At 43.0% G+C, this 26033-nt stretch overlaps 1 protein-coding gene across 1 annotated transcript in view; it reads left to right on the top strand.

The window, feature by feature from the left end:
- The window catches only part of galnt18a (UDP-N-acetyl-alpha-D-galactosamine:polypeptide N-acetylgalactosaminyltransferase 18a), a 48297-nt gene that overhangs the window by 10918 nt on the left and 11346 nt on the right, over positions 1–26033 (top strand). Inside the window, exons 2-9 of the mRNA XM_028957945.1 lie at positions 10526–10721; positions 11030–11196; positions 12903–13086; positions 15951–16148; positions 16743–16857; positions 24064–24249; positions 24559–24696; positions 25262–25357. Of these exons, the coding sequence (XP_028813778.1) occupies positions 10526–10721; positions 11030–11196; positions 12903–13086; positions 15951–16148; positions 16743–16857; positions 24064–24249; positions 24559–24696; positions 25262–25357 (1280 nt within the window). The remainder of the gene's footprint in view (positions 1–10525; positions 10722–11029; positions 11197–12902; positions 13087–15950; positions 16149–16742; positions 16858–24063; positions 24250–24558; positions 24697–25261; positions 25358–26033) is intronic.

Below are 26033 nucleotides of genomic sequence, written 5' to 3'. Positions count from 1 at the left end.
ACGGAGCACAGCAGTGCCTCCCCAGGACCGTGGGACATAAAAATCTCCATCTCAACCGCCACCATGCTCCGCCGAGTAATACGCACAGCTTTTTACTGCTCAACCAAGACTCATGGCCGGCCGTTTACATTCACAGCATTTACCAGACGCCCTTATCCAGAGCGACTTACAATCAGTAGCTACAGGGACAAGTCCCCCCCCCTGGAGCAACTTAGGGTCAAGTGTCTTGCTCAGGGACACCATGGTAGTAAGTGGGATTCGAACCCGGGTGTTCTGGTTCATGGTCGAGTGTGTTACCCACTAGGCTACCACCACCCGGCCGTGTGATGAAGTGTATTTAGGGCTTTATTTCTTTCTCCCTTATTTGGTGTCGTTACCTGTTGCCGGTGCTCAGCACGTTCTAGTGCACCATCAGCAACCGGTGTGTTCTGCACCGACGTGGATTTTCATGCGCCTGCGTTGTGTATGCGTGGGGCGCGCCGTGTGTGTGTTGATACGCACCTTGTTGACCTCACAGCGCCGGCAGGCATGGAGGGGGCTTTCGCGGCGAGTCGCTCCCGGGGCGGCCTTTATGAAACAGGAGAAAATTGGAGTGGCCACAGAATTACACTCCAGCGGGGCGTGGCGGGGCGGGAAGCGGGGTCTGCCGGGAGGAACGGGAGCTTTTCGGCCGTGCCACTGACTGGGGGAGAGCTCCGGATTCTGAGTTATATCTGAGCTCGGTTGGGTTATTTGATTCGTTTTTTTTTTCAGTATTTTTAGGGGGGATGGAGTTGCATTTTGAGTTCATCGGGAGTGCTGTGACATGCCCAAGCCTTTTAATTTGCCGCACTTACGATCACTCCTGGATCTCGATCCCCTGATGCAGTCACAGTCACTAAAAAGCCAGCGGAGCGTCAAAAACGTCCCTCCTGCTCGCGTCACCTGCGTGTTTATTTCCGGCTCTGCGGCACGCCGCTCTGCCCCGTTTTTGTGTATCGGCGGTACGGTCTGCAGGGCTGTAGGCCTGATGTTGCCTCCGTGCGAGCGTCTTACTGAGCTTTGCGAGGGAGGGGGTGACATATAATGAGGCCTCAGCAGCGCCCCGGGGCGCGGGACAGCCGGCAGACGGTTACATAACATATCTGAGTGGCATGAATGGAGACCACGTCATTGCTCACAGATGACATCCTCATGCCCGGCGGCTGAGTGGGGCCACAAGCACTTTAAGCGCTCGGGCTGTTAGCGCCGGGGGTGGGAAAAAGGGATTTAATGGTCGTGGTTATTCAGTGCAGTTGGAAGGCAATCATTTCGCTGGCAGAACAGGGCGGGGCTCTGTGTGCTCGAGACGTTCTAAAGGACAAAACTTTTTTTTTTCTGTTTATTTTAAAGCCTACGTGCACGTGTCGCTAATGGAGGGCTGATTGTAGGGCCTTTTTTTTGTCCCCACGAGTGGCACGTTGCCAGGTTCTCCTCCAGCAGGGCAGATGGTCGGGGAGGGCGGCGGACAACATTCCACCCTCGTTTCGCGCGCAGCCTGTGGGCGTAACCAGGTCACCAAACGCACACACCCACACACCCCGCCAGGTGCCCTTGGAGATCCGGCAGCCCACGTGCGATAGCGAGCGATGAATTAAATATGTTCCCCAGGTCGGGAGCGCGAGGCTGTCTGTTCTCGTAAGCTCCCCCCGACCGAGGCTTTGAGGTGAGAGTGTGCAAATGGCGTGTTTTGGAATGTATGTATTCCGCGTAGCCCTCCTCCGTACTTCTGCACGTCTTCGCTGCCTCGTGTTTACAGCGGTTTAACTGAATGAGCGGAGCTGCTGTCATTCTGAATTGTTTCACAGTTTGAAGGACTCAAAGCGATTAAAAATGAAATGTTTTTGAAAATGTTCCAGTATGCTGGAACTTGTCATCTAATTTCAACTTAATTGGACCTTAATTGCTCAGGCTTTCTCTAATGATGTGGCATGAGACCCTGAATTTGAAGATTATTACATGCAGTGTTGGTACTATTCTTATTAACCTCAATGTAATATAGTTTGTTTCCTCAATTGACTTGTGTTTGGTATTACATTTTTTTATTCATATTAGATCAATAATAATAATAATAATAATAATAATAATTAATTTTTATAAAGCACTTTTTCAAAAACTGAGTTTACCAAAGTGCCTTCTTGCATAAGCTAGTTAAATAGGCCTACGCTATTTGTTTTAATGGTCAATATTGGTACTAATCATTGATAAGGAAGAATGATTAAAAACATTATTGTGATGCCCTGCATGAGTCCTGCAGCTGCACACCCTGCACATACGCGTTCGCTGCTCACCTTCACCCGAATTCTTATCGCCAGCCACGCCCACTGCACACGGAGCACCTGTGCATACCCCAATCTCTGGCTGGATAAAAGCCTCATGTTCTCCAGTAGCCGGCATCCGGTCTTCGACGTTGCACCCGGTGTCCTCATCGCAGAACCCTGGTGGCATGCCAAACGCTGGATGTTTGCGGGCGTCGTCCTCTGTATCTTTTGTTTGTTTTAGTGGTTTCTGTTCTGCATCTGGGTCCTCATGGCTTCCTCGACTCCCCCTATGGCATTACAATTTTTTTTAACAAGATTACTTTTCCAGTGTAGCCTGAGCTCACCAGGGGTGTAGCAGGCAGGTGAGGAGTTTTGGTGCACTCAGAGGTTTGTGAGTTTTCATGATTTCATGATCATCTAGAACTGGGCCCACTTAGTGGGGTTTTTCTCACAGCTTTTCAGTACAGCAAATTAAGGAAAGCTAATGTTAGTTACATAATCATTTACATTTGTTATTCGCAATTTAATATACAGATTTAATGTCTTTTATTGTACCACTAGACCCATCATATATGATATTTCCATATATCCATTCCTGCCCTTTCCTTTCTGTAGCTACAAATGGGAAGTCCGGAACTTCCGGCTTTTTTTTTTTTTTTGAAGGCAGTGTCCCAAGAGGCTCTCTCCAAGTGAGTGATAGGAAGGCTCCTGTGACTCCAGGCTGATTTCATTACACTTCGTGCCTTCAGCACTCTGTCTCCTCTCTGCTCTTATCACCACTTAAGAATCCAACACAACACATTAAATATTCACAGCGGCTTTATAAAAAATGCGGATGGCAGGAGTCGAAATGTGAGATTTACACGGGGAGAAAATGTCCTGCGCTTCTCAACAACGCACAGTGGCTCCGTTCTCACGGATCCACGGATCAGAGTGGCTTAAGCGAGCTCGAAAAACACACCGATCCTGCGTCGATGTTCTCAAGAACTTCCTGATTAAATGTGTTGGCTGCTTTGAAGATAAAAGCCATGCCCAATATGTATTATTTACAAGTCTAATACATTTTTTCCATTTGGAATTTTCATTTTCTCTGCCAGAAAATGAGTCTGAAGCTTTGCAAGAACAAAAAAAAAACTTTGCACTTTGTGTTATACTATGCCTCTGAGCCAAACAAGGCTAAATGAGTTGTTGTTTTGTAGCCCTGTAATGGAGTCTGCTTAGTTGCAGTTGCTAAAGTGTTATGTAGTAAGGCACTTTCCTTTGTGCTTCATTATCTGCTGCTGTGTTGTTTAGCCCAGAATTTCTTTTCTGATTTGCTGGATTGGTTCTGCACTGCTGATGAGCTGTTGCAGGACCTGTTTGCTTGCAGTAAATGACATAATAGGTAATGATGCAGCAAAAATTGTCAGTGTCATATACATTTATCTAATATATGTAGTTAATATAAAACTAATATATAGTTAAATGAGAGTGTCTGTGTTTAGTGTAGATAAGGACCATCTGTATATCTAATCAGTATATTGTTCAGACAATCATCATTCTGCAATGGTTACTATCTAATACTAACTATATCGTATTTATAGTGCTGGTAAATGATTCAAAGGAATTTTGCAATGAATAAACTGCTAGCAGAGCAAGCGCAAAAATCCATTTATGCCAATTTCCCCAATTTCACTTTCTCCCACTGAGCAAGACCTCTCTGCTCCTGGAATTAAAGACCCTCAGTCATTCTGGCCCAAGGTGTTAAATAAAATATCCTCTTCTGTACGTTTCCATGGCATAATCTACATATCATTTCAGCCATGCTTTCCAGTAGATTATGATTCAATCTTCACTGTGAATCTCTCAGTGAATAAAGGTCTGTATTCATCTTCGTTCAGAAGCCGCATTATGCATCCTTCATGCGTATGAATGTAGTCAGCGAAGCAGGCAGTGTGTATTAATAATTACAGGTTCATAAATCACTTGAATGACTGAATGAGCGACAATGAAAACAGACATAAATCACACACACAGGATTAAAATGCACATCAGTCATTATAAGACATTAATATGCTGGTGGTAGAGGAACTGTGAGTCAGTGGTGAGAGAATGGATATTGGGTGTGTCACATTCCCAGCATTCCCTTGCAGCTGTCAGGGTTCTTCCTTGTGGAGTCATGTTTTCACTGTTTCACCCGGGAGCAATATGCTTCATACAACCCACAACTTGACTTCTGACAAAGAGCAAAATAAAAAGTTGTGCGCACGAGAGGAGCTGCATTGTTGCATTGTTCTCCGTCAAACGTCGCAATCTGTTCTTCTGAATATTTAAAATTCTGCTGCAAATTCTTCACACGGAGGAGCCGCGCAGGTTAGGAATTCAGGTTAGCGGCCAGGCGCATCACATCAGAGGCCGCCTGCATAATGTAGGCTGAGAGCTGGGGCTGGAAATACATATAATATTTTATTTAAATTCATTTTTCTCCCCTCCTTCCTTTCTTTGCTTATTAGAGTTTCTTTACCATGGTTACTCAATCCTACCGTGCAGAAACATGTGGGCGGTTCAGACGACACAGGCGTGTTAATGCCTCTCAGGGTTCGAGGTTGGAAGTTTTAAGATGCACGTTCCCAGTTTTTTTTTTTTAAGGGGGAATCCAGGTGGTCGGATTTCCGAAGAAGCCCCAGGTGTGTGTAAATCCCATCTGTTGGAGTGAAGGCTTTTTTGCTATCTGTTTTATTAGCTTCTTTGCCCTCTGGTTATTTTCCTTCCATTTTTTGGATTTTTGGGGAAATATTCTTAAGTGCTTTGTTATTTGTTCTCCTTGTTTTTGTTATACTACCAGTTCTCTGAATGCGGCTTGCATAGCAAATGAGGTTGCCGTGCAACAATGCAGCCACAACTAGGGTCGGGAGATAATTCACTGACTCTAGAGAGAATATATTAAAAAAATGTGTGCAGAGCCTATCAACAAATATGTTAACACAGATTCACCGAATATTATGCATGTAAAAATATGCAAAATACATTTTGCATATTTTAGAGTTACATTTAAAATCTATTTTCCAGGCCGTTTTTTGGAAGTTATGGTTTGTAAAAAAAAAAAAAAAAAAAGAATAAAAAAAAAAAAAAAAAATGTGTATATGTGCTGGCTGCTCTGGCAGGCCCCTGACAGGCCTTGAGGGTGATCCTCCAAAGTGATAGATGATGATAGCGCCCCGCTGCAGACCAGGCTGATCTGTGGCCCACGGAGAGGGGATTTGAAACAGCTGAGACTGAGATTTTTTTTTTAATTATATATAAAATAAATATAAGACAACAGGGCTGTTTGAACAGATACATTTACCACTTAGTCTCGTGCGGACTCCGCATGAGGAGGATGACCCGAGGATAAGCCTGTACACGACACGTGTCAATAGTTCGGACACGACCGGAGGGGGGTCGAGGCTGGATGCAGGATCGCGGCTATTGGCGGAGTTATCAGTTTCACTCCGAGCTGCTTTTTTCACACATCAGTTACTGGGAAATTCACTGCCTGTAAAGTGGAGTTCATTTCATCACAAAGCTCCAAGACACGTACGTCTGCCTCCACTGACGTGGACAAAACACCCTGGCAACCATGCAATTAACACATTTATCATATGAATCAAACATCAAGTTATTTCTAGCATCTACTGTGCTAAGTGAACAAGTGTCTTTCACACCAGACATTAAGAGTATTAAAAGTAAAGTTGAAATGTGACCATGGTCATTTTGAATAGTCCACACATCATGTGTGTGTGTGTGTGTGTGTAAAAAGTCCCTATTGTTTTTTAGGGGGGCAGTAGTGTCATGCCCCAGCACGCCCTGGTGTTACTGGGCATTATGGTGCCTGTATGGATCAGCTTTATTACTTGTTTCCCATCCCCTCAGACACAGATGTGCTCTCTGTCACACGCCCCGTTGCGGTCTGCAGGGCACGCCAGACACTAATGCGCTATAATGAGCGAGTGACCAACTGGAAAGCTACTTGGACCTTATTTGGCTGTAAAACTTTGTGTGGTGGACAACATTTCGGGGAGCTGCTAGTCGGTTTATCTCAAGCAGCATCACTGGAAACCATATTTGTGATTAGCGTTGCACTGTGGGCCTGTTATGCTGATAGCAGATAAGGATTGTTTGGCACGGCCGGTTTCTAGTTATATGGTCTGTGGGGCCGTCCGGCGTACATAAACCCCACTGTTCCAGTCTTGAACAAAAGCCAGCGTGTCTCAGACAAGGTCACCATGGCCAGACTGGTGTTTATTGGGTGACACAGGCTATTTTGGGTCCGGTCCAGCAGTCTCTTTTTAGACAGAGACACACTTTTGCAGTGGGGCACGCTGGCATTCACTAACATTCAAAAGTTTAGGGTCATTTGGAATTTTTTTTCCATGAAAAAAAAACATGAAAGTGAATAGAAAATAATTATAAAATACTTAACTAGTGTGAATTTGACCTGTTTTATTGCTTCGTTAATCATTGCACCAGTTTTCAGCTCTACTAAGAAATTACTGCAGAAGAGTTTTCTAATAATTAGTGAATAGTTTGTGAATAGAAAAGTGAAAGACAGACATTAATGTAAACAGAATTCCATTGGAGCTCAAAACAGTTGTTGCCTCTGCATATATGCAGATTTTGTGCCATTAACAGAGATTTCCAGCTCCCAGGGTCCTTTTCAACAATGTATGTAGCATTTTTTATTCAAATTATTACTTTATTTTTAAGGACAAAGACACTTTCACATTTCTAAAATAACATTCAAATGGTAGGGTGTACACTAGGACACAGGGAGAAGGGCACTTAAGTGTTGCATTTCCATGATGGAAATGAGTATGTACATGAAAAATGTAATTACCCATGGGGCACTTGTTGTTTGTGCATCAGTGCCTGACTGGAAAAAAGGAAACAATTACCAAGAACTGTCCATGCTGTCTGTGGGATGTGCTTACAGAATAGTGTAAACTTTCTGCATCTCATTAAAAATGCAATTAAAACTCCCATGTGGCAACAACCATCATCCACAACATTATAACAACACTCCTAAATATCGTGATGGTCTACCTTGTGCCACTAAAATATCGCTGACTGCAGCTCTGCAAGTGCCTCCAATTGGCACAATTGCCAAAGCCGTATTCCATCACTTATAGCAATACTGATAACATATAACTGGGTATAACAAAGTGTTGTTACGTTTGTCATATTTGACAGAAGTGAAAATATAAAGTACTATAAATAGAGCAGCTGCTCATTCCACCACATTGCATAACTATAGACATTTATAGACTGTGTATAATTTTATATAGGCTGAATTTAACATTCTTGGGGGTCTATTTCAGTTTCTGTAGGATTTGTCTGGCCTATGGCTGTGGTCACATAGCAGCAGTTATGCAGAAGTGTGTTCCTGTTAACATTGATTATCAGTGTCACCTTCCCTCAGGTGTGATAATGCCTCCTCGCCGCCGGCCCGTCTCACTGTATCATCCTTAATCGGCGCCGTGCAGAACAGAACTTGCAATTTTTGCCTCTCGGCTGGAGAGCGGGCTCGGTAGCTCGCAACAAAGCTGTTCAAGAGCGGGAGGCGCGGCGGATCTGTTCTTTGTAGTCATAACAATGGTGATTGCTGCTTTTGTAGAGCCATTTCACAGTGACCACGGTTGTTTATTTATATGCTTTATAGGTGGCTCCGTCTTATTTGCATTGAAATCATGAGAAACATCTATTTTTCTCCAGGAATCTCATCACATGCACATCCCATCACTGCCTGGCAGCAGCTGTGGGGTCCGTAAAAAATGAAAGAAAATCCGATGCTCATCCCAAAATTTTCAGGCCGAATTCAGCTGTATGGCATATTTAAAGAACCCTTTCTTGCATGAGACATGCTGTGAATTTTGGGAAATATGTCGTACTGTCATTCATTTTGTAAGACATGAGGGGTCGTGAATAGCGTATGGAGGATGCTAATATGATTACTCTGGATTAACCGAAATAAAATGGATATGGAGCTAATCGCCAACGCATGTTTCTCCGACGGCGTATGCATACATTGATGACGGGGCAGCACTCCGGATTGCAAATTCCAACTCGTCGGCCGCAGTTAATTATAACCAATGTTGAGTTTATCTCCTCTTGGGTGCCGCCTGATGATTTCTCTAATCTCTTTGGTCTTATCTGTGTATAACAAGATGCCATTGATTCTCCTGTTGAGGTAATCCAGCAAATCAATAGGCATTATCCTGAGAGTGAGCCTGGTGGGCCTCACCGCGAGCAGAAAAATATTCCTGCCCGACACAGAGGACTGGTCTCAGTCGAGGATAACTACATAAATTGCAAGCCGCGGCTTGCTGATGTGATGGGCCGCATATTGACCCCTCCCCGTGTCATGAGCAGTAAATCTGGAGACCTCCATGTACTCCTGTACACTTGGCTGCGGCACGAGGCAGCCTTCATGCGCCCTCAGGACATGCTGTTCTTTTCTGCTTAAAAGCACTTTAAGACTATTCTCAGTGGCATTATGGGCCGTATTTAATTGCGCTAAGATATATTGGTAATATCTGGTAATATCTGCTAATGTCAGATCAGGTACGTCCTCTGTAGAATATGAAGTGAAGTGATTGTCACTTGTGATACACAGCAGCACAGCACACGGTGCACACAGTGAAATTTGTCCTCTGCATTTAACCCATTCACCCTGAGTGAGCAGTGGGCAGCCATTACAGGTGCCCGGGGAGCAGTGTGTGGGGACGGTGCTTTGCTCAGTGGCACCTTGGCGGATCAGGATTCGAACCGGCAACCTTCTGGTCACTTCCTTAACCGCTAGGCCACCACTGGCCCGTATACTGGTTATCTGGGCAAATTAGTACATTTTCCTGTTCCCTCCTATACATACTGTAAACAAGGTGAGTGAAATTGACCTGTGACTTTCATTAGTTCATCAGTGAGTTCGACTGAATCTGTGAACAAAATAAAAAAAAAAAAAAAAAAAAACCCAAAGGCATTTCCCAAGCTGGGGTAAATGGGGAGAGCGGCTGATCTCGTGGTGGAGACCCCTAACAGGAGCAGCCAGGGGAAGGAGGAGGAGTCAACAAAAGGACACATCGATAGTGAATGTTTTAATGAACATGAGAATTTGGGGGATTGTCACGTTGAGATGGGATGGATTGACAGCTTGGCAGAAAGATAGCTACAGCAGTTTTACAATCAGTAGTTACAGGGACAGTCCCCACCCTGAGACACTCAGGGTTAAAGTTAAAGTGAAGTGATTGTCACATGTGATACACAACAGCACAGCACACGGTGCACACAGTGAAATTTGTCCTCTGCATTTAACCCATCACCCTGAGTGAGCAGTGGGCAGCCATGACAGGTGCCGGGGGAGCAGTGTGTGGGGACGGTGCTTTGCTCAGTGGCACCTCAGTGGCACCTTGGCGGATCGGGATTCGAACCGGCAACCTTCTGATTACGGAGCCGCTTCCTTAACCGCTAGGCCACCACGGTTAAGTGTCTTGCTCAGGGACACAATGGTAGTAAGCGGGGTTTGAACCTGGGTCTTCTGGTTCATAGGCAAGTGTGTTAGCCACTGGGCTACTACCAGTTTGAGGAACTAGCGCTGTAATCCTATTTGCTCTGGCGTGAGCGTCATTAAAACCACTGTTGCCACGTCTGTGTGGAAGCGAACCTTCTTTCCAATAAATTAAAGCGCTTTGTGTGACCAAAATCTCATTAAAAGGGACAAGCCGGTGTTTAACTTTACTGAGACGTTGCTGTAATGAATAAGTGCTAATTAGCGGAGTCTTGTGCCAGCCCTGGGTAATGTCACACCTTGCCGAGCGCCTTTGTGGTCGGTGTGGCCAGCGCGGCGGGTTCCGCGGTGCCCGGAGAGTTTGATGCAGACGCTCCGTCACAGCACTGGCGTAGATGAATTGTCCTTTGCCGGGCGAATGCGCCGCCGCGCCCGTAATTTAATAACCCCGGCCGTTAATTAGCATCCCATAATTACTTGTGTGAGCCTTTCATCGTTCAGCGTGTTGAGCGAGGGCATCTCTCTTTGTAATGCTTTCAGAACCCTCTGTGTAACGCCTGTCGCTTTTAAATAAATGGATGTGGTCGCGTCCTGGAATGGCGTCGGAAAATCTGCGGTGCTGAGAGGGAACGAGGCTTTTTTTTGGATTTGATTCAGTTTCACGGCTGCGTCTGAATGCGAATGATTAAAAATGAACGACTGCCTCTCTCCCCGTCTCACCCGGCAGAGGTTCCCGCCAAGGGGAGCGAGTACACGGCCGGCGAGTCCTTCTCTGACTCCTCGCTGTTCGCGCGCTGGGGTCACGACCTCGGACCCGAGAGCCGGAGAGCCGCCCTGAAGAAGTTTCAGTACTTCGGCTACAACGGCTACCTCAGCGACCGCCTCTCCCTGGACAGAGCCATCCCTGACCTCCGACCCGATGGGTGAGCGCGGTTCCTTCTCTTTCGTTCTCCTTGCCTTACTTTCACCCACGGCGAAAACAGCCTCTTATCCTGTCTCCTTAATTAACCTCCTCCTCTTCCTCTCCACCGTCTCGGAAGCCAAGCTGAATGCTGAGCCGAAGCCATGTTTTAAAATGCCTTTGATTGGCATGCCTCTGGAGTGTTTCAGTACATTACGTCTCTTCAAAATGGGACGGTTTGTCAGAATAGCTCTGAGTGAGGAGGCGGTCTCCATGGGAAGCGGCAGCGCGCCCTTGATTTGGCTTTATTTGTTTTTCCTCGCTCCCCAGGTGCCGAAACATTTCATATCCCTCCAGCCTGCCTCAAGTCAGCATCATCTTTATTTTCATGAACGAGGCGCTGTCGGTCATCCTGCGCTCCATCCACTCAGTCATCCGCAGGACCCCCGCCCACCTCCTCAAAGAGATCGTCCTGGTCGATGACAACAGCAACAATGGTGAGACTTTCATGGGGCGGAATTCACGTCCCTGCTGTTTGCGCTACAGATCCCAGTATATTCCTGCTGCACAGACAGCATTTGGATAGAATTCAAGATCTTTTGTCACCACAGTAGTTATACAGTAGTTATACAAGTTATAAAAACAGGTTTAAACAGGTTTTTACAGGCTGTGCATGAAACAAAAATAAATAAATTCATATAAAGAGTAAATATAGCTATAAAATATAAAACTATCAATAACGTTTATATAATATGTATAATATAACAATATAAATGTTGATTCTTTTTAAGAAATATATGAACGTGGGTCATTTCCCATAATAAAAAAATGTTAATCTTCAGAATAATTTAGCATGGCGGACTTGACGAATCTGTTTTAGTGGCCAGATCTGCCCCCAGTGGTCTGTAATGTCAGCTGCTGCCCTGGGATTCATCAGTCAGCTCAGGTGCCGCCCGCGCCCGTGTGCTCCCCTCCTGTAAACACAGCCTCTTATTGACAATCCATTCACTCCTGTTTAAATATTTAATCATCATACAACATTTTTAACAGGCGCCGTGCACTCCTGGCTTGAAAGGTTCATGGTGTCTTATGGTTATATTTCACCATGTTCTAATAGAAAAACAACCTGACTGAACAGCTTATGAAAGTGAAAATGAAGTAATTATCATTGTGAAAAACTGCAGCACAGCACATGGTGACACAACTAAATGTGTCCTCTGCTTTTATCCATCACCCTTGGTGAGCAGTGGGCAGCCATGACAGGCGCCCGGAGAGAAGTGTGGGGAGAGTGAAAACCAAATGTGCATGGTTCCTACTATTTTTTAAATATTTTCATCATCCATGTGTTGAAATATAAGTATGCATGAAATATAAGTATTGTTTACTATGTATACTGTCATGTATGTGCTTGAAGAAATTTGTATGAAAAAAAAAAAATCAACATGTAGTCAGATCAAATTTTGGTACATTTAAAGTTATAGGGGTTAATGGCTGTAATTGATTTGTGCTAATTAACTCATTTCCTGGGAGTCTCTTCCTCCCCCGGTGGTCACCCCTTGTGGTAGGAGCTCATGGGTGGCCAGCACTCGGCTGTGGCATGGTGTGTGATTGTTTAAATCCCCTGCCACGCTCTGGAGCTAATGCACCGCCATGTCCGATTTTATCTGCCGTTCACCATCTGGTTGCCATGGCGAGGCAGGATGTTGATGGCCTCCCTAATGAAAACTAAAAGGCTGCAGATGGGGCTTGAGGAGAAAGAGCCACTTACTGTACCTACAGCGCGAGCTAATGAGGGGGCAGACGCATCATTAGACAGTGATCAGGAGGAAGGGGTGTTCATTCTGCTTCAAGAACTGGAATGTCAAGGAGCTGCATGCACTGTGCCTAGGAGTAGCATTAATCATTGTGACAGAACTGAGCAAACACAGAAATCACAGGAAGTTATTTTAATTCCTCCTTACAAATATAAATTTGTGCAAACAGGGACAGAGCAAAGACCAGACACACGAGGCAGGATTATCTGCATACACACAAGTAAACACAATGAGGGTAGTCAGTGAGGACAAGATTAGGTTAAGGTAATCAGTCAAGGGACAAATAAATAAAACTATTCACATTCTGGACACTGTAGATATGCTTCTATTTGTAATCAATCATGTCATTTATTTGCAAAAATAAATAGATACTCTTTCCCAATGCATAGCTGAACTGACGGAGAACCTGCAGAGGTTTGTGGAGGAAACCAACTCCAAGCATCCCAACTTCATCAAAGTGGTCCGCCACACGAAGCAGGAAGGCCTGATTCGTTCGCGAGTGAGCGGCTGGAGGGCCGCAACTGCCCCGGTGGTGGCCCTGTTTGACGCCCACGTGGAGTTTAACGTTGGATGGTGAGACGCCGCATCCCCGCCAGTCAATGAAACCAGAGCAGCCAGTCTGCGGCGCCTCGGCGCTGTTCGCTGGGTCTTACACACAGTGCCCGGGGAACGAATGATGTTACTGCATTTGCTGCACCAGAGCGTACCATTGCGCCTCCATGTTAATTGAGAGGGGAAGCTGTATGAATGGGAGCTGGGGGCTGCAGGGGCTGCTGTGCTCCAGAGGAAGGTTCCTTCCAGCTTTTTGTTTGATCGCTGTCAGATCCTCTTGGCATCACATGTGTAGCTTTCACACAAACATTGTTCTCTTCATAATTCGTGCAGAGAGCTGTTTGAACCTCCAAATAATTCTGCAATTCTGCCTGGGAACTATCTTCCACAATACAGCCGTAATTTGCTTCCCATATTCCTGGTGCAAAAATTACGGAATCTCTGGTTAGCAGCTTCTACATCAGTTCTTGTCTAATATTAGCTTTGTTACCATGTCATCTTGTGTTTGCAAAGTGCACCTTTCTGTCTGCCAGCGCAGTGATTGATGTAAAGATTACCATTATTAGGTGCGAGTGAGTGACTCACTTCCCTGTTCATCACCCACCTGTATTTAACATTTAGTCTGAAAGTGCTTCTGATTGGGAATTATAATAAAGCTTTCCCCCTCACTTTTCATTCTTTTTATCGGACCATAAGCAGCAGCAATCCGAAAAAATTTAGAAACTCAATCGTATCCCTCTGTTAAAAAAGGGTGGAAGGTGATCCCATGAGATGGAGAACGCAACCCCTGTCACTCATTGGGAGAGTTGCTACAATTATAATGATGGTTCTGCCTAAAATCAACTACCTATTCACATTAATCCCCAATAAACCCACCGGTGCCTGGTTTAATTCATAACATTCAAACATATAAACTTTATGGAATAATAAACCATCGCGCATAAATAAAAAAAATATTTAAAAGGCTAAAAATTAATGGAGGTCTAAAATTACCTCATTTTTATGACTGCTTTTTGTTTTATGTTTTAAAGTGGATCAAACCAAGCTCTGTAGACCAAGCTCTATCGCTGGATTTAGAACAATCAATTTGTGGACAAATATAAATATCTGACTTACCTTTAATTAGCACTAGCATTAAACGCCACAACTGCTTTAAGGCCTCATCATAAACACCTATATGTCAGCCTGTTAGGATTTCTGTCAAAGAAAGATAATGCTGAACTTTCCAGTATGGCATGATAAAGGGTGATGGGTTAAAAGTAGAGGACACATTTCATTGTGAACCATGTGCCTTGTTTCACATTGACAATCACTTCACTTTCACTAGAAGATGGAAATCTGCTTCAAAATATGGAATCCGCCCAACTAAATTTCTCAAATATCAGCAATTAAGGCCTATTGTATATGCTTGATTTAATCCCAGACAGATAAAACTAGAAATTCCTACATGGGTGTCATAATTTCTAAAGCTCTCCACCATAAAATTACTATCTAAAATGTATAAATTATTGATAAACTTCCAAATGGGAGTGAGACGTACCTATTACCCCTGATCCAAATTTCTGGACACACATTTATTTAAACACTGTTAAAATGACAAAAAGCCCCAACTTACAATTTATATAATACAATACTCGCCACAGAACTCATTACACAGGACAAACAATGTTTTAAATGGGCCTTGTACATTTACACACTGCACAGGTAGCTCTGTTGAAATGAAAGGAAAGTTATTGTGATAAACTGCTGCACAGCACACACTGTACACAACAAAATTATCCTTGGTGAGCAGTGGCCAGCCATGAAAGGCACCTGGGGAGCAATGTGGGGGGACGGTACTTTGCTCAGTGGCACCTTAGCGAATCAGGATTCACCTTCTGATTACGGGCCGCTTCCTTACATGAAGCTATATGCAAAGTTTTGGCAGAATATATGTGATGACCTCTCAATATGGTTTACTTTCACCCTATGCATTTTAGTTGACATGAATGAAATATTTGTTGTAAACTCATCATATAATATTCTGACTGCCTTATGCATTGAAAAGAAAACTATTTTCATGAATTGGAAGGTCTTCAAACATCTTATGCATCAAACAGTATAGAAATGTACTTATAGATCACCTTAATCTACAAATATTGTCGGCCTTCACACAAACACAAATGGATGATTTTAACTGAATAGTGGAACAGCTCTCCTCCCTCACTCTCCTCCTAATTTTAAAAGCACTACAGTTTCCACAATCATCCTCACTCGATACACCACATACACTCATGCATACTAAAACACGCACCCAACATACCATCAATCATAGACGAGTGGGGGCGGAGAGAACCCTTTTTACACCCCTCCTCCCTGTGGCCCACCGCCAGCATGGTGGGGACTGACTTGGGGCCTGGGTGCGTAAGAGCTGGTTCTTGATTGCCAGGGGGGGGTCCATCAGGGTTAGCAATCTGGCGCATCAGGCCCCCTGAAACCTCTATGTAAAGAGGCTTTTCACAAACTTAGCACACTATTTTTGTACTGGCACTAAGCACTGAACTACATTCTATGTGTGGGGCTAGTTAACAAGCAGAAGGGCAAAGGTGTCCTTGGGATTTAGATAAATAAATGGATCAATCAAGAAAAAAAAATCTGTAACAGCATTCGCTCAGGTTTATATGATCCAGGATGAGGAAGTAGTGTGAGAGCTGCAAATCATCAAGCTCCTCCCATTTTTAATAATTAAAGATCATGTTCTTGGTTAAATAATTTGCTTCTTTTCTTTAAGCCCCACATACAGTGCTGCATGTAGGGCCAGTTCAAAATGTTTCGATTTTATGTTTAGTATGTATCATTAAAAAATCTGAAACAATATCTCTTTAGCAATAACAATATCTTTTTAGGGCCGAACCCATTCTGTACAGAATCAAGGAGGACAGGACGCGCATAGTCTCCCCATCTTTTGACAACATCAAGTACGACACTTTTGAGATTGAGGAGTATCCGCTGTCAGCTCAAGGTTTTGACTGGGAGCTGTGGTGTCGCTACCTGAACCCCCCCAAGTCATGGTGGATGCAGAAGAACCACACCGCGCCGATCAGGTGAGGCAATCCGACCACCACTTACAAATATTATACATTTAAAATACAGTAAAATATCTGTCTTCTAATAATTTCCGGTGTTGAAATCTGATTGGCAGAGCAACTAAACTTAATTAAAGACCAAGAAATTTATTTTTGTTACTAGACAATAACTGACTGACTGCCAATGGTCTGAATTATCAGATATGAAGTGTATAAGAAATATACATTTTTATCACTGCTGATGTTTACCCTGATTAAATCACTTCAGCAAAATAGAGCTTATTGGTTTATTTTGCAAAAAAATTTTTTTTGCAGTAATGACTTGAAAATCAGCATGTGTGAAGTGTGTGTGCGGAGGTGCCCTTTTCAATGCGGCACTCATTAGAAAATTGCCAAATAATTCAGCGGGTGAATGTGAAGCAGAGGGTGTTCTCATTTTCATACTAAATTGTATTCAGACTTTTCAGAAGCTGCATGTACAGATTGGTACATAATTTATGAATGCGTTATGTGCCCACGCACACTCTAATGTTTTGCTCTTGTATAAAACAGACCTCTCACAGATCTTTAAGCAAGAATTAATTATTCTTTTTCTAATTGAATTCTTCTCAGGAGTCCCGGTCTGATTGGCTGTTTTGTGGTGGACAGAGAATACTTTGAAGAGATTGGACTGCTGGATGAAGGGATGGAGGTCTATGGAGGAGAGAACGTGGAAATGGGTATCAGAGTAAGAGAAAATCTCCTTTTTATCTGTCTGTATGTTTATGAAGTCGACTTATGGTTACAATAAAAATAAAGAGTGGACCTTGCACGCAGAATGAAATAGAAATTGTGGGGTCTGAAAGCCCTCATGATTAAGCCTAGTTCCTAAAAGATAACTTCAATTAAGTTATCTGTTCAAAAAGGCTTTTATGGGACAGTGGTGGCCTAGTGGGTAAGGAAATGGACTTGCAACGGAAAAGTTGCGGGTTCACACCACCAAGATGCCACTGAGGTCCCCTTAAGCAAGGTACTGATTCCCTGGCACATTTCATGGCTGCGCATAGCTGCCCACAAGGTGATTGGTTCAATGCAGAGGACACATTTAATTGTGTGCTGTGTTGGAACAATCACTTTCACTGAAAGGGCTAGGCTTAATCCATGAACAGGAAACTGACCCATGGTCACCTAAAATAATTATGCACTAACAAAAAAGACTGGGGTGTTGGTTCAAATCCCACTTACTACCTTTGTGTCCCTGAGCAAGACACTTAACCCTGAATGTCTCCAGGGGGGACTGTCCCTGTAACTACTGATTGTAAGTCAATCTGGATAAGGGCGTCTGGTAAATGATGTAAATGTAAATGGTAAATTCCTCCTCTTAAGGATACATGACACTCTTCTGACATACAGTACAGGCCAAAAGTTTGGACTTCTCATTCAATGTGTTTTCTTTATTTTCATGACCATTTATATTAGTAGATTCTCACTGAAGGCATCAAAACTATTAATGAACACATGTGGAGTTATGTACTTAACAAAAAAGGTGAAATAAGTTTCTTCAAAATAGCCGCCCTTTGCTCTGATTACTGCTTTGCACACTCTTGGCATTCTCTCGATGAGCTTCAAGAGGTCGTCACCTGAAATGGTTTTGAAGGAGTTCCCAGAGGTGTTTAGTACTTGTTGGCCCCTTTGCCTTCACTCTGCGGTCCAGCTCCTCCCGAACCATCTGGATTTTGTTCAGGTCCGGTGACTGTGGAGGCCAAATCTCCACTTTTTGTTAAGTGCATAACTCCACATGTGTTCATTCATAGTTTTGATGCCTTCAGTGAGAATGTAAATGGTCATGAAAATAAAGAAAACACTCCAAATGTTGGGTGGAGTCTCTGTTATGTTCCCTTTTGATCAGTTGCTGAAAAGGCCAGAGTGTTCTGGAAGAAAGGAGGGGTAGTGGATACATCCCCCTTTCATGAGTGTCACCCTGTGAAAGGCCTGGCTTTAGTTCTTAGGCTGTGATAAGAGCTTCACAGCTGTGCTCTCAGTCCAGCTGGTCTCTTGAGAGTCGGGCATCTGGGTGGAGAGATGCTGAACAAACTTGCCAGAGGAGGAGGTGGTACATGCAGAGGGAGCTAATAATAACCTGCTAAACACGATGTCCACACATCGTACTGCTTGAGCTAATGAGCTGAGAGGAAGCCCAGTACACACACACACACACACACGCACACACAACATAAATCTGTCTCTCTTACACCCATGCATTCCTTTGCCTTGTGTCTCTATTTCTCTCCCCCTCTCTCTCTCTCATACACACACACACACACACCCACACACAGTAGTCTTTCAATAATCCACATTACCATCTCACACACATACACCAAATGTCTCACTCTCACACTCATTTTCTCACACACATGCAATAGAGCTGATACGCCCACATTTTTGTGAGGAGATTGGAAAATAAATGTGATCCAGGTACACGGTTGTTATAAGGGCAAAGAAAGACCAGGACTGAATGGGTCTTGCTTAATTAGTTTGAATTTATTAACCACGGCAAAGATATGTGGGTATTATAATGTGTAATTGCTGGACATTTGATGTGTGCCATTCATTCAGTTGGCCTTCTGTTTAGTCTGGAATAATAATGGGGGTATAAAATTAATCTTATTAAACTATAGTTAACCAGATCTAGCACCATCTAGTGGTGCATCCTTACAAAATATCGACAGACCAGTTGATATGTTAGAAATTATGACATTCATATCCTACACCTAATTGTAACCCCAGGAACCGTAAAGCAAATCCTTTGGCTAAATGTTTTGATTTTTAATTACATCTATATTATTAAGTTTAAATGTCATCACTACAGCTCTGGCTTTCCAGGACAATGAGGACACAAATATAGTATTTTTTTTTACATAAACATATAAACAAAGTTCTGTCATATCATTCATGCACACATAAACACAAACACACAGACACACACATTCCATAAAATGTTCTTACTCTCTCTCACTGCCACGCCCACACACGCCTACTCCCTTTTGCTGCATTACGTTCTAATATAATTTGGTGCAGAAACATTACCGAGTCTTTACCATCAATCTCAGGAAAGAGATGGGAAGAAGCTGCCACTTAGCTGCATCCCTGTGGGTGCAGAATCTCCAGCTAGGAGAGGATAATGGGACTGAGCAGCTGTGTCTCCAGCTGTCACTGCACCGGCTTAAGCTGAGGCCGGAGCTGTGGCTATAAAAAGTGCTCACGCCATCAGACCTTTTTCCCTGGTTATTGTCACAACATGGCAGCAGGCTGGATTTAATTAGGGCCTTCGCGTCACTGATTAAAACAAAGTGTGCAACAGTTTTAAAGTAAAAGGACACAATATCCACAAAATCTCCACGAAAGTAAACAGAATGTGTTTTTTAGCTGAGAACAGATGGATAGAATTGAGTTCAAGGTCAGGTTTAAGGGCATGGTCATCTGATAAGTTGATGGAGATAGAAAATCATATGATTGCATCTCACAGGCTCACAATCTGATGAACATTTTTCCCCATTGAAGTGTCGCTGAAAATATACTTTAGTTCAGACGGGATTTGACCAACTTTACCTGGACACCACTGCTGAATGGGAAAAAACAGTTCAGAAAATAACAAAAGTGTTCATTTACAGCTGCATATGCACCCATAAATTATAAGCCATGTGGTTTTATATTGATTTATGTTTTCAAGACAATGCACTTGGTGCATTGATGGTGTAGATAACCAAAGAGTTACATCTGTTGTTCTGTATGAGAGAGGATGGGGAGAGGACAGCCATTGACATGGAAAGTTCAATTTTGAACATTGTTAGTTTATCGTTCACATGCAACAGGTCATATGGACAATTTAAACCAACTGTGCTTAATATATCCTGTTCTGTACTGGGCAATTGCCTTGTAAATGATGTGTGGTCATCAAGAATTCTCTGGGACCCACCATTTTTTTAATATATCTTTATATATACTATATACATATCTTATATATTATATATATTTCTTTATTATTGTATTTCAGATGCAGAATATATCAGATATCATCATTCTGAAAATTTAAACCATATAAAATTAGGAGCAAGGTAGCACCAGACCTCCCCCAGTGACTCACGTTTGCCAGAATTGACTGTCCAGTCTGTTCTGTAAATGAGTATGAACAATGCTGAGGTAGAGCTGCTGGAACATATCGGGTAGAGACAATGTCTGCGGTGCCAATCACCTGTTAATAACCTGTGTGCAGTCATTATCAGGTGACCGACAGAATACAGCACTGCCTCGTTTTTCTCCTTTTGTGGGCCACACTTATAGTCACCTTTTAAGGACATGGTTCAACATGATACATAGATGTCTTTGGCATAACGTCAATAAATTCTTATTCTTTTTAAAAATGTATCTATTTTAATTGCGGGAGGCTGTCCATGGTGAGTATACTGAGCATACTGACAGGCAGTTGACCGAATGGAGAATGTAGTCTGCTTCAGCATCCTCCTTTCACCTATGAGTCATGTGTGACATGTGTGGGCAGTCAATAAGACTAACCGTTAACTACAGAGGAAACAGAGAAGCAGGACTAAATTTAGATTTGAGAGCCATGTTATAAGAGTGAGTTGTTTTTTCTGAAGCATGAGGGTAATTCAGTGGCTTAAAAAGGCCTAAAAGAGATGCAAAAAAGCTAGTGTGGAAAGAAGGAGGCTCAACAGTTTTAGATATCAGATTAAAAATCACACAGAGACCATTGTTTGATGTGTTTTTTGTGCTTTATGTGTGTGGTAGCCTCATTGTTCCAACTAAAATGTGCACAAATCTTCCCTAAAATAACTAAATGTTTTAACATTTTAATGGGTTAATAAGTTGCAGCAAAAGGCATATGTAACAAAACCAATAAAATTATGAAATGTAATATTTTAATGACCACAGCATTTTAATTTAATAAAGCTTTGTAATTCTCACAAGTGGTCTGAGACATTTGAACACAACTATATGTAATTTAGATTTACAATCCAATGATTATGAAGTAATCACTGATGAACAGCAGTCATTAAATCTTTTACCCAACATTGGGAATGATGTTGATGCAATAATTTCAGTTGCATTTACTGTTTCTCTTTTTTTGTGCTTGGCTTTGCATATATCATCATGTCTGTGAATGTGTTTTGAAATGAGAACTCAAAAAAAGTCAGAAGGTATACAGAAAAAAATGCACCATAAAGCTTTTAATTAAGCACAGCAGCCACTTTTAATTAAATAGAAATTCATGCCCATGCTCTTATAATTTCACTTATTTTTTAATTATATGCAGTGGTGCCGCAGTAAGTGTCATGGCCTCACACCCCCAAGAATTTGCATGCTCTACCCCCTGTTGGCGTGGGTTTCCTCTGGGTTCTCCAATTTCCTGCCACCCAATGGCATGCACACTAGGCGAAATTGCCCACTCTAAATTGAAATTGCTGGCACCCCAGGCTGGATCGGTCCCCTGGGATGGGTTCCGACCCACCCACGACCCTGCTTAGGAATTAGAACTAATGTAGAGTGAGTGAGTTTATGGACAGATTTTTTTATGCAAAACACAAGCTTGTTCTAACCAAGACATCCCAGCCCCACCCACCCCTGACAAACAAACACAAAATGAGCAAGAGTGTTTGCATTCTGATAGCTGGACAGACAACAGTGTCCACCACTCTGCTTTCAGGGTTGACCTTTGGTCACTGTGGTGAGTAATTGTGAGGGACAAGTGTTGGGACTGCAGCATGCAGATGGTCCTGAATTGTCCACCTCACCCTTTCATCATCACCACACAGCTCAGTGCAGCCCGGCATGGACACCACTTCCTGTCTCAGCTGGTGCCATGGTAACGGCAGCGTGTCATGGACATTCCACCGTGGTGCCAGACACATGAGTGCGATTGGCGACAAGAGTTTGATGCCGCTGGCTGAGGGACGGGTGAGAGGTGCAGAAACCAATTTTTGTGTCCCTGTCGAATGGGGATTTTGTGTAACTCGTCGACTTGTTTCTGCCATTCAACCAGCACAGCAGGGATATGGAACAGTCAATCAAAGTCACATAAAAGTCAAACGAGCTCTTCACCTTATTCTTGTCAGTTAAAATTGCATTATTTCTTGCATTATTGAGGTAAAATTTACAATAGATATAGGCATTTTGATAACAGTAATTAGCTGGTCCACTTTTGCCAGAGGGCAGAGGGCACCCAAGCTGCAGAACCTGTTGATCCCTGTCATCCCAGCATGGTATGATGTTCCAATCTGACTGAAAGAATTGGAGTTTGACCATTTGTACAAAAGATAACAAGGCCAGTGACACTCATTTGCTTTAACACTTCGGCATTTTGCAGTGGTGGCCTAGCAGTTAAGGAAGCAGCCTCGTAATCAGAATCACGATCCGCCAAGGTGCCACTGAGGTGCCACTGAGGGAAGCACCGTCCCCACACACTGCTCCTCGGGCGCCTGTCATTTCTGCCCACTGCTCACCCAGGGTGATGGTTAAAAACAGAGGACACATTTCGTTGTGTGCTGTGCTGCAGTGTTTCACAATGATAATCACTTTCACTTCACTTTCATCAAGGTTTCTGTGTTTTGAATTTAAAAAGTGTGCTCTCAGTTTGGACCTCTGTAAAAAGTCTGTGAGCTGTGGATGCAAATGAAGGATGACACAGAAACCTTGGAGTCAGCGGGCGTGTAAATCATGGATCAGCAGCATTGCTGGAATTGATGCAAATGAGCCCTTTTGCAGGAAGAATAAGAGTGTATCTGCGCCTTCCATATGTTAGAAATTCATCAAAATGACAGCTGACTTTCAGACGGGCTACCAGCAATGTGATGTCTTTTTCCTGCTTATTGGTTTCATGGATGCTTGTATTGATGGGTGCCGGTAGCCATGCTTTGATGTACAGTAGTTTGCTGTTTTTTAACTTCTTTTGTGTTATGGACTGTTTTGAGTCCATCTCTGTCCCCCGAGGTAGAGTCTATAGGATTATTGCTATATATATATATATGTATAAAAACATGCAGTATGTACCCTTAAGGTAAAATTAAGTACATAAATGAAAAGGTAATACACTCACATTAGGAGCCATTCAGAATCCAGAGGTCATTACTCTGGAACTACATGGAATACATAATGTGGCCCTTGGAACGTTTTTAAGGAACCCGGCTGGAGGATTATGCCCAGATCATCCAGTCAGACTTTCAGATGGTCCTCTTGATTTCCAAAATGGCGTGTACAAGCCTCGTGTAATCTCTGTGAGATGGATTTTACTCTGTGAGGGGAGTAAAACAAGTGAGCAACATCATCCGCTGTCCAGCAGAAATGACGTAGGAAGAAGAACGCATGGGAACACACATGTAAATATATATATACACACATACACACACGCAACATACAATACAGAATATCTTTTTATATTAGAATTCAGTAAATCAGTGTGTGTGTTAATCCATGAGAGGCACCCTGGGGAGGATGCTGCAGAACGTGGGATAAACAACTGCTGTAAAATTGTTCTGAATTTCTTGTTGCCGTTGTAATTAGTTTAAGTAAATTGTGTCGAATTAATTGACACTCATGAGTTTTGAAAGTGGGTTCCCCTGAAGGAGCCAAATGGGATGATTGTGAAGCCGTTGGACTTTATTGATTCTAATTGCTTTTTACTAAATAAACAGAAACATTTAGCCCAGAGTATAAAATTGCCAGAGTATTACAAGAGGAGTCAGATGATCGACTATGTGATTAGGCAAAGACCGAATATGCCATATTGCCCTGAATAAGACCACCCCATTAGACATCTCATATTTATTGCCATATTGTGTGTTCTCACGTTCTGGCCAGTATGGTAATTCGTTGCTAGCTGTAAAAGATGACATGCAAGCGTATTGTGTGTGTGTGTGTGTGTGTGTGTGTTTCCACTCAGGTCTGGCTGTGTGGGGGCAGTGTGGAGGTTCTGCCCTGTTCCCGCATCGCACATATTGAGCGAGCCCACAAGCCCTACACAGAGGACCTGACGGCCCACATGCGACGGAACGCTCTGCGGGTGGCTGAGGTGTGGATGGACGAGTACAAGAACCACGTTTACATGGCCTGGAATGTTCCGCCTCAGGTACTGGCAGGAGTGTAGGAGGGGAGAGGAGCTTTTATCTGGGCTTGCATTGCAAGCTGAGGCTTTTAATGCTTTAATAAATCACATCGCCCTTGAACAGTTTCATCTCTTGCCATGTGCAGACATCGTCTCTGTGTTTGACAAAGACATCATCTGAGATCTGTTTTGTATTTTGTAATATAATCCTTCATTTCCTCTCTATATTGTAAAATTCCCCTGATCAAATCTAGAAAAGGCCCTCTGAACACTGTGATCATAACTCTGTGTGTGTGTGTGTGTGTGTGTGTGTGTGTGTGTGTGTGTGTTCAGGATACAGGAATTGATATCGGCGATGTCTCTGACAGGAAGGAACTGAGGAAAAGATTACAATGCAGACCTTTCCGATGGTTCCTGGAGAACATATATTCTGAGTTAAGAACATACTCCAACACAATTGCCTATGGAGTGGTGAGTGCAATTCAAACGGCAATCTTTTTTTTTGTTGTTGCATAAAGCACCTCTCTCACTCCCCTTGGACTAAATTGCCAGACCAGAGACTCATTTTTGGGTTTTCCTCCAGCCCTCCATAGACTTTTTGTATATGACTTACGTAAACAGATCAGCACTTTTCTCTGTTTATTCACAATTTCTTGTCTGCAGATCTCTGCATTCTGGAACTACGTTTGGTTCTGCTGATGAATTTGCATTCCTAATCTCTTACAATAGAAAACATTTGTGTTAAATATTACGCTTTGCTCTCAAGGAGAGCTTTTTATGAGACTTGCGCTTACATTTGTCACAATCGTAGCCGTTTAGAGTAGTGCACTAATCATTGTTGTCTCAGAATAGCATAATTAACACCTCTATTGTGAAGATGTGAAAGGCAACGACAGATAAAGCTTCGGGGCTTTCAAGAAGCATATTATCCATTAAGCGGCTGAGAGAAATGGCTTCTAAATTCTTAATCTCGCTGTTGTTTTGTCAGTGGAAATAGGCCTTGTTTTTCTATTTACATTTTTTCTCTTCTCTTCAGCTGAAGAACAGCCTGAGGCTCGACTTGTGTCTGGATCAGGGACCAGACACTGACAACATCCCCATCCTCTACCTCTGCCATGGGATGACCCCTCAGGTCAGTGTCGGCCCCAGCGAACCCAGATAATCGCTCCCGCTACATAGAAGGGCTCTTCAGATCACTGCTGGTTTTTCAGCCTTCCATTACCTGTGAGCCAAGTCTGACCTCTGTGGCCAATCAGAATCAGCCATTATCAAACTAATGTTGTGGGTGAAACTCGAAATTGCATTATTTTCGAGCTCTACATGTTATCAAATTGGGAAGAATAACATGGCTATATATTTATATAAAAGTCCTATACATGTAAACTAATTAAGCTCAAAACCAGCACATCCTGGTCAACCCAGAATGGTGTGTTGCTGTCAGGATAAACAAACACACACACACACACACACACACACACACTGTTCTGAGTCAATTATATGTGTTCATTCCATATAATTACTGTATTAATCAAATATAGTCAATAATAATAAAAAAGCTGAGTGTGATGGTGATTCCCGTGTAACATGACATCTTCCTCTTACTTGTATTTATTATTCTATTGTCTGCATTTTTTAGTTTTCAATATATCAAAACAAAATTCACTCCAGAACACACATTCTGTTCACTTTTCATGTAACTCAGTTTGCCTCTTTCTAGTGGCTCCAATTTTTTAATCCCTTAATTTTTTCTCTTTATATTTGTCCACATTTCCACATGAAAACAATTCATTTTATGTAGGTTCTAACAA

The sequence above is a fragment of the Denticeps clupeoides genome, chromosome 17 (assembly GCF_900700375.1).
Source record: "Denticeps clupeoides chromosome 17, fDenClu1.1, whole genome shotgun sequence".
NCBI classification, from domain to species: Eukaryota; Metazoa; Chordata; class Actinopteri; order Clupeiformes; family Denticipitidae; genus Denticeps; species Denticeps clupeoides.
Note: the sequence above shows the minus strand (reverse complement) of the source record. Positions and strands in the feature narration are given on the sequence as shown.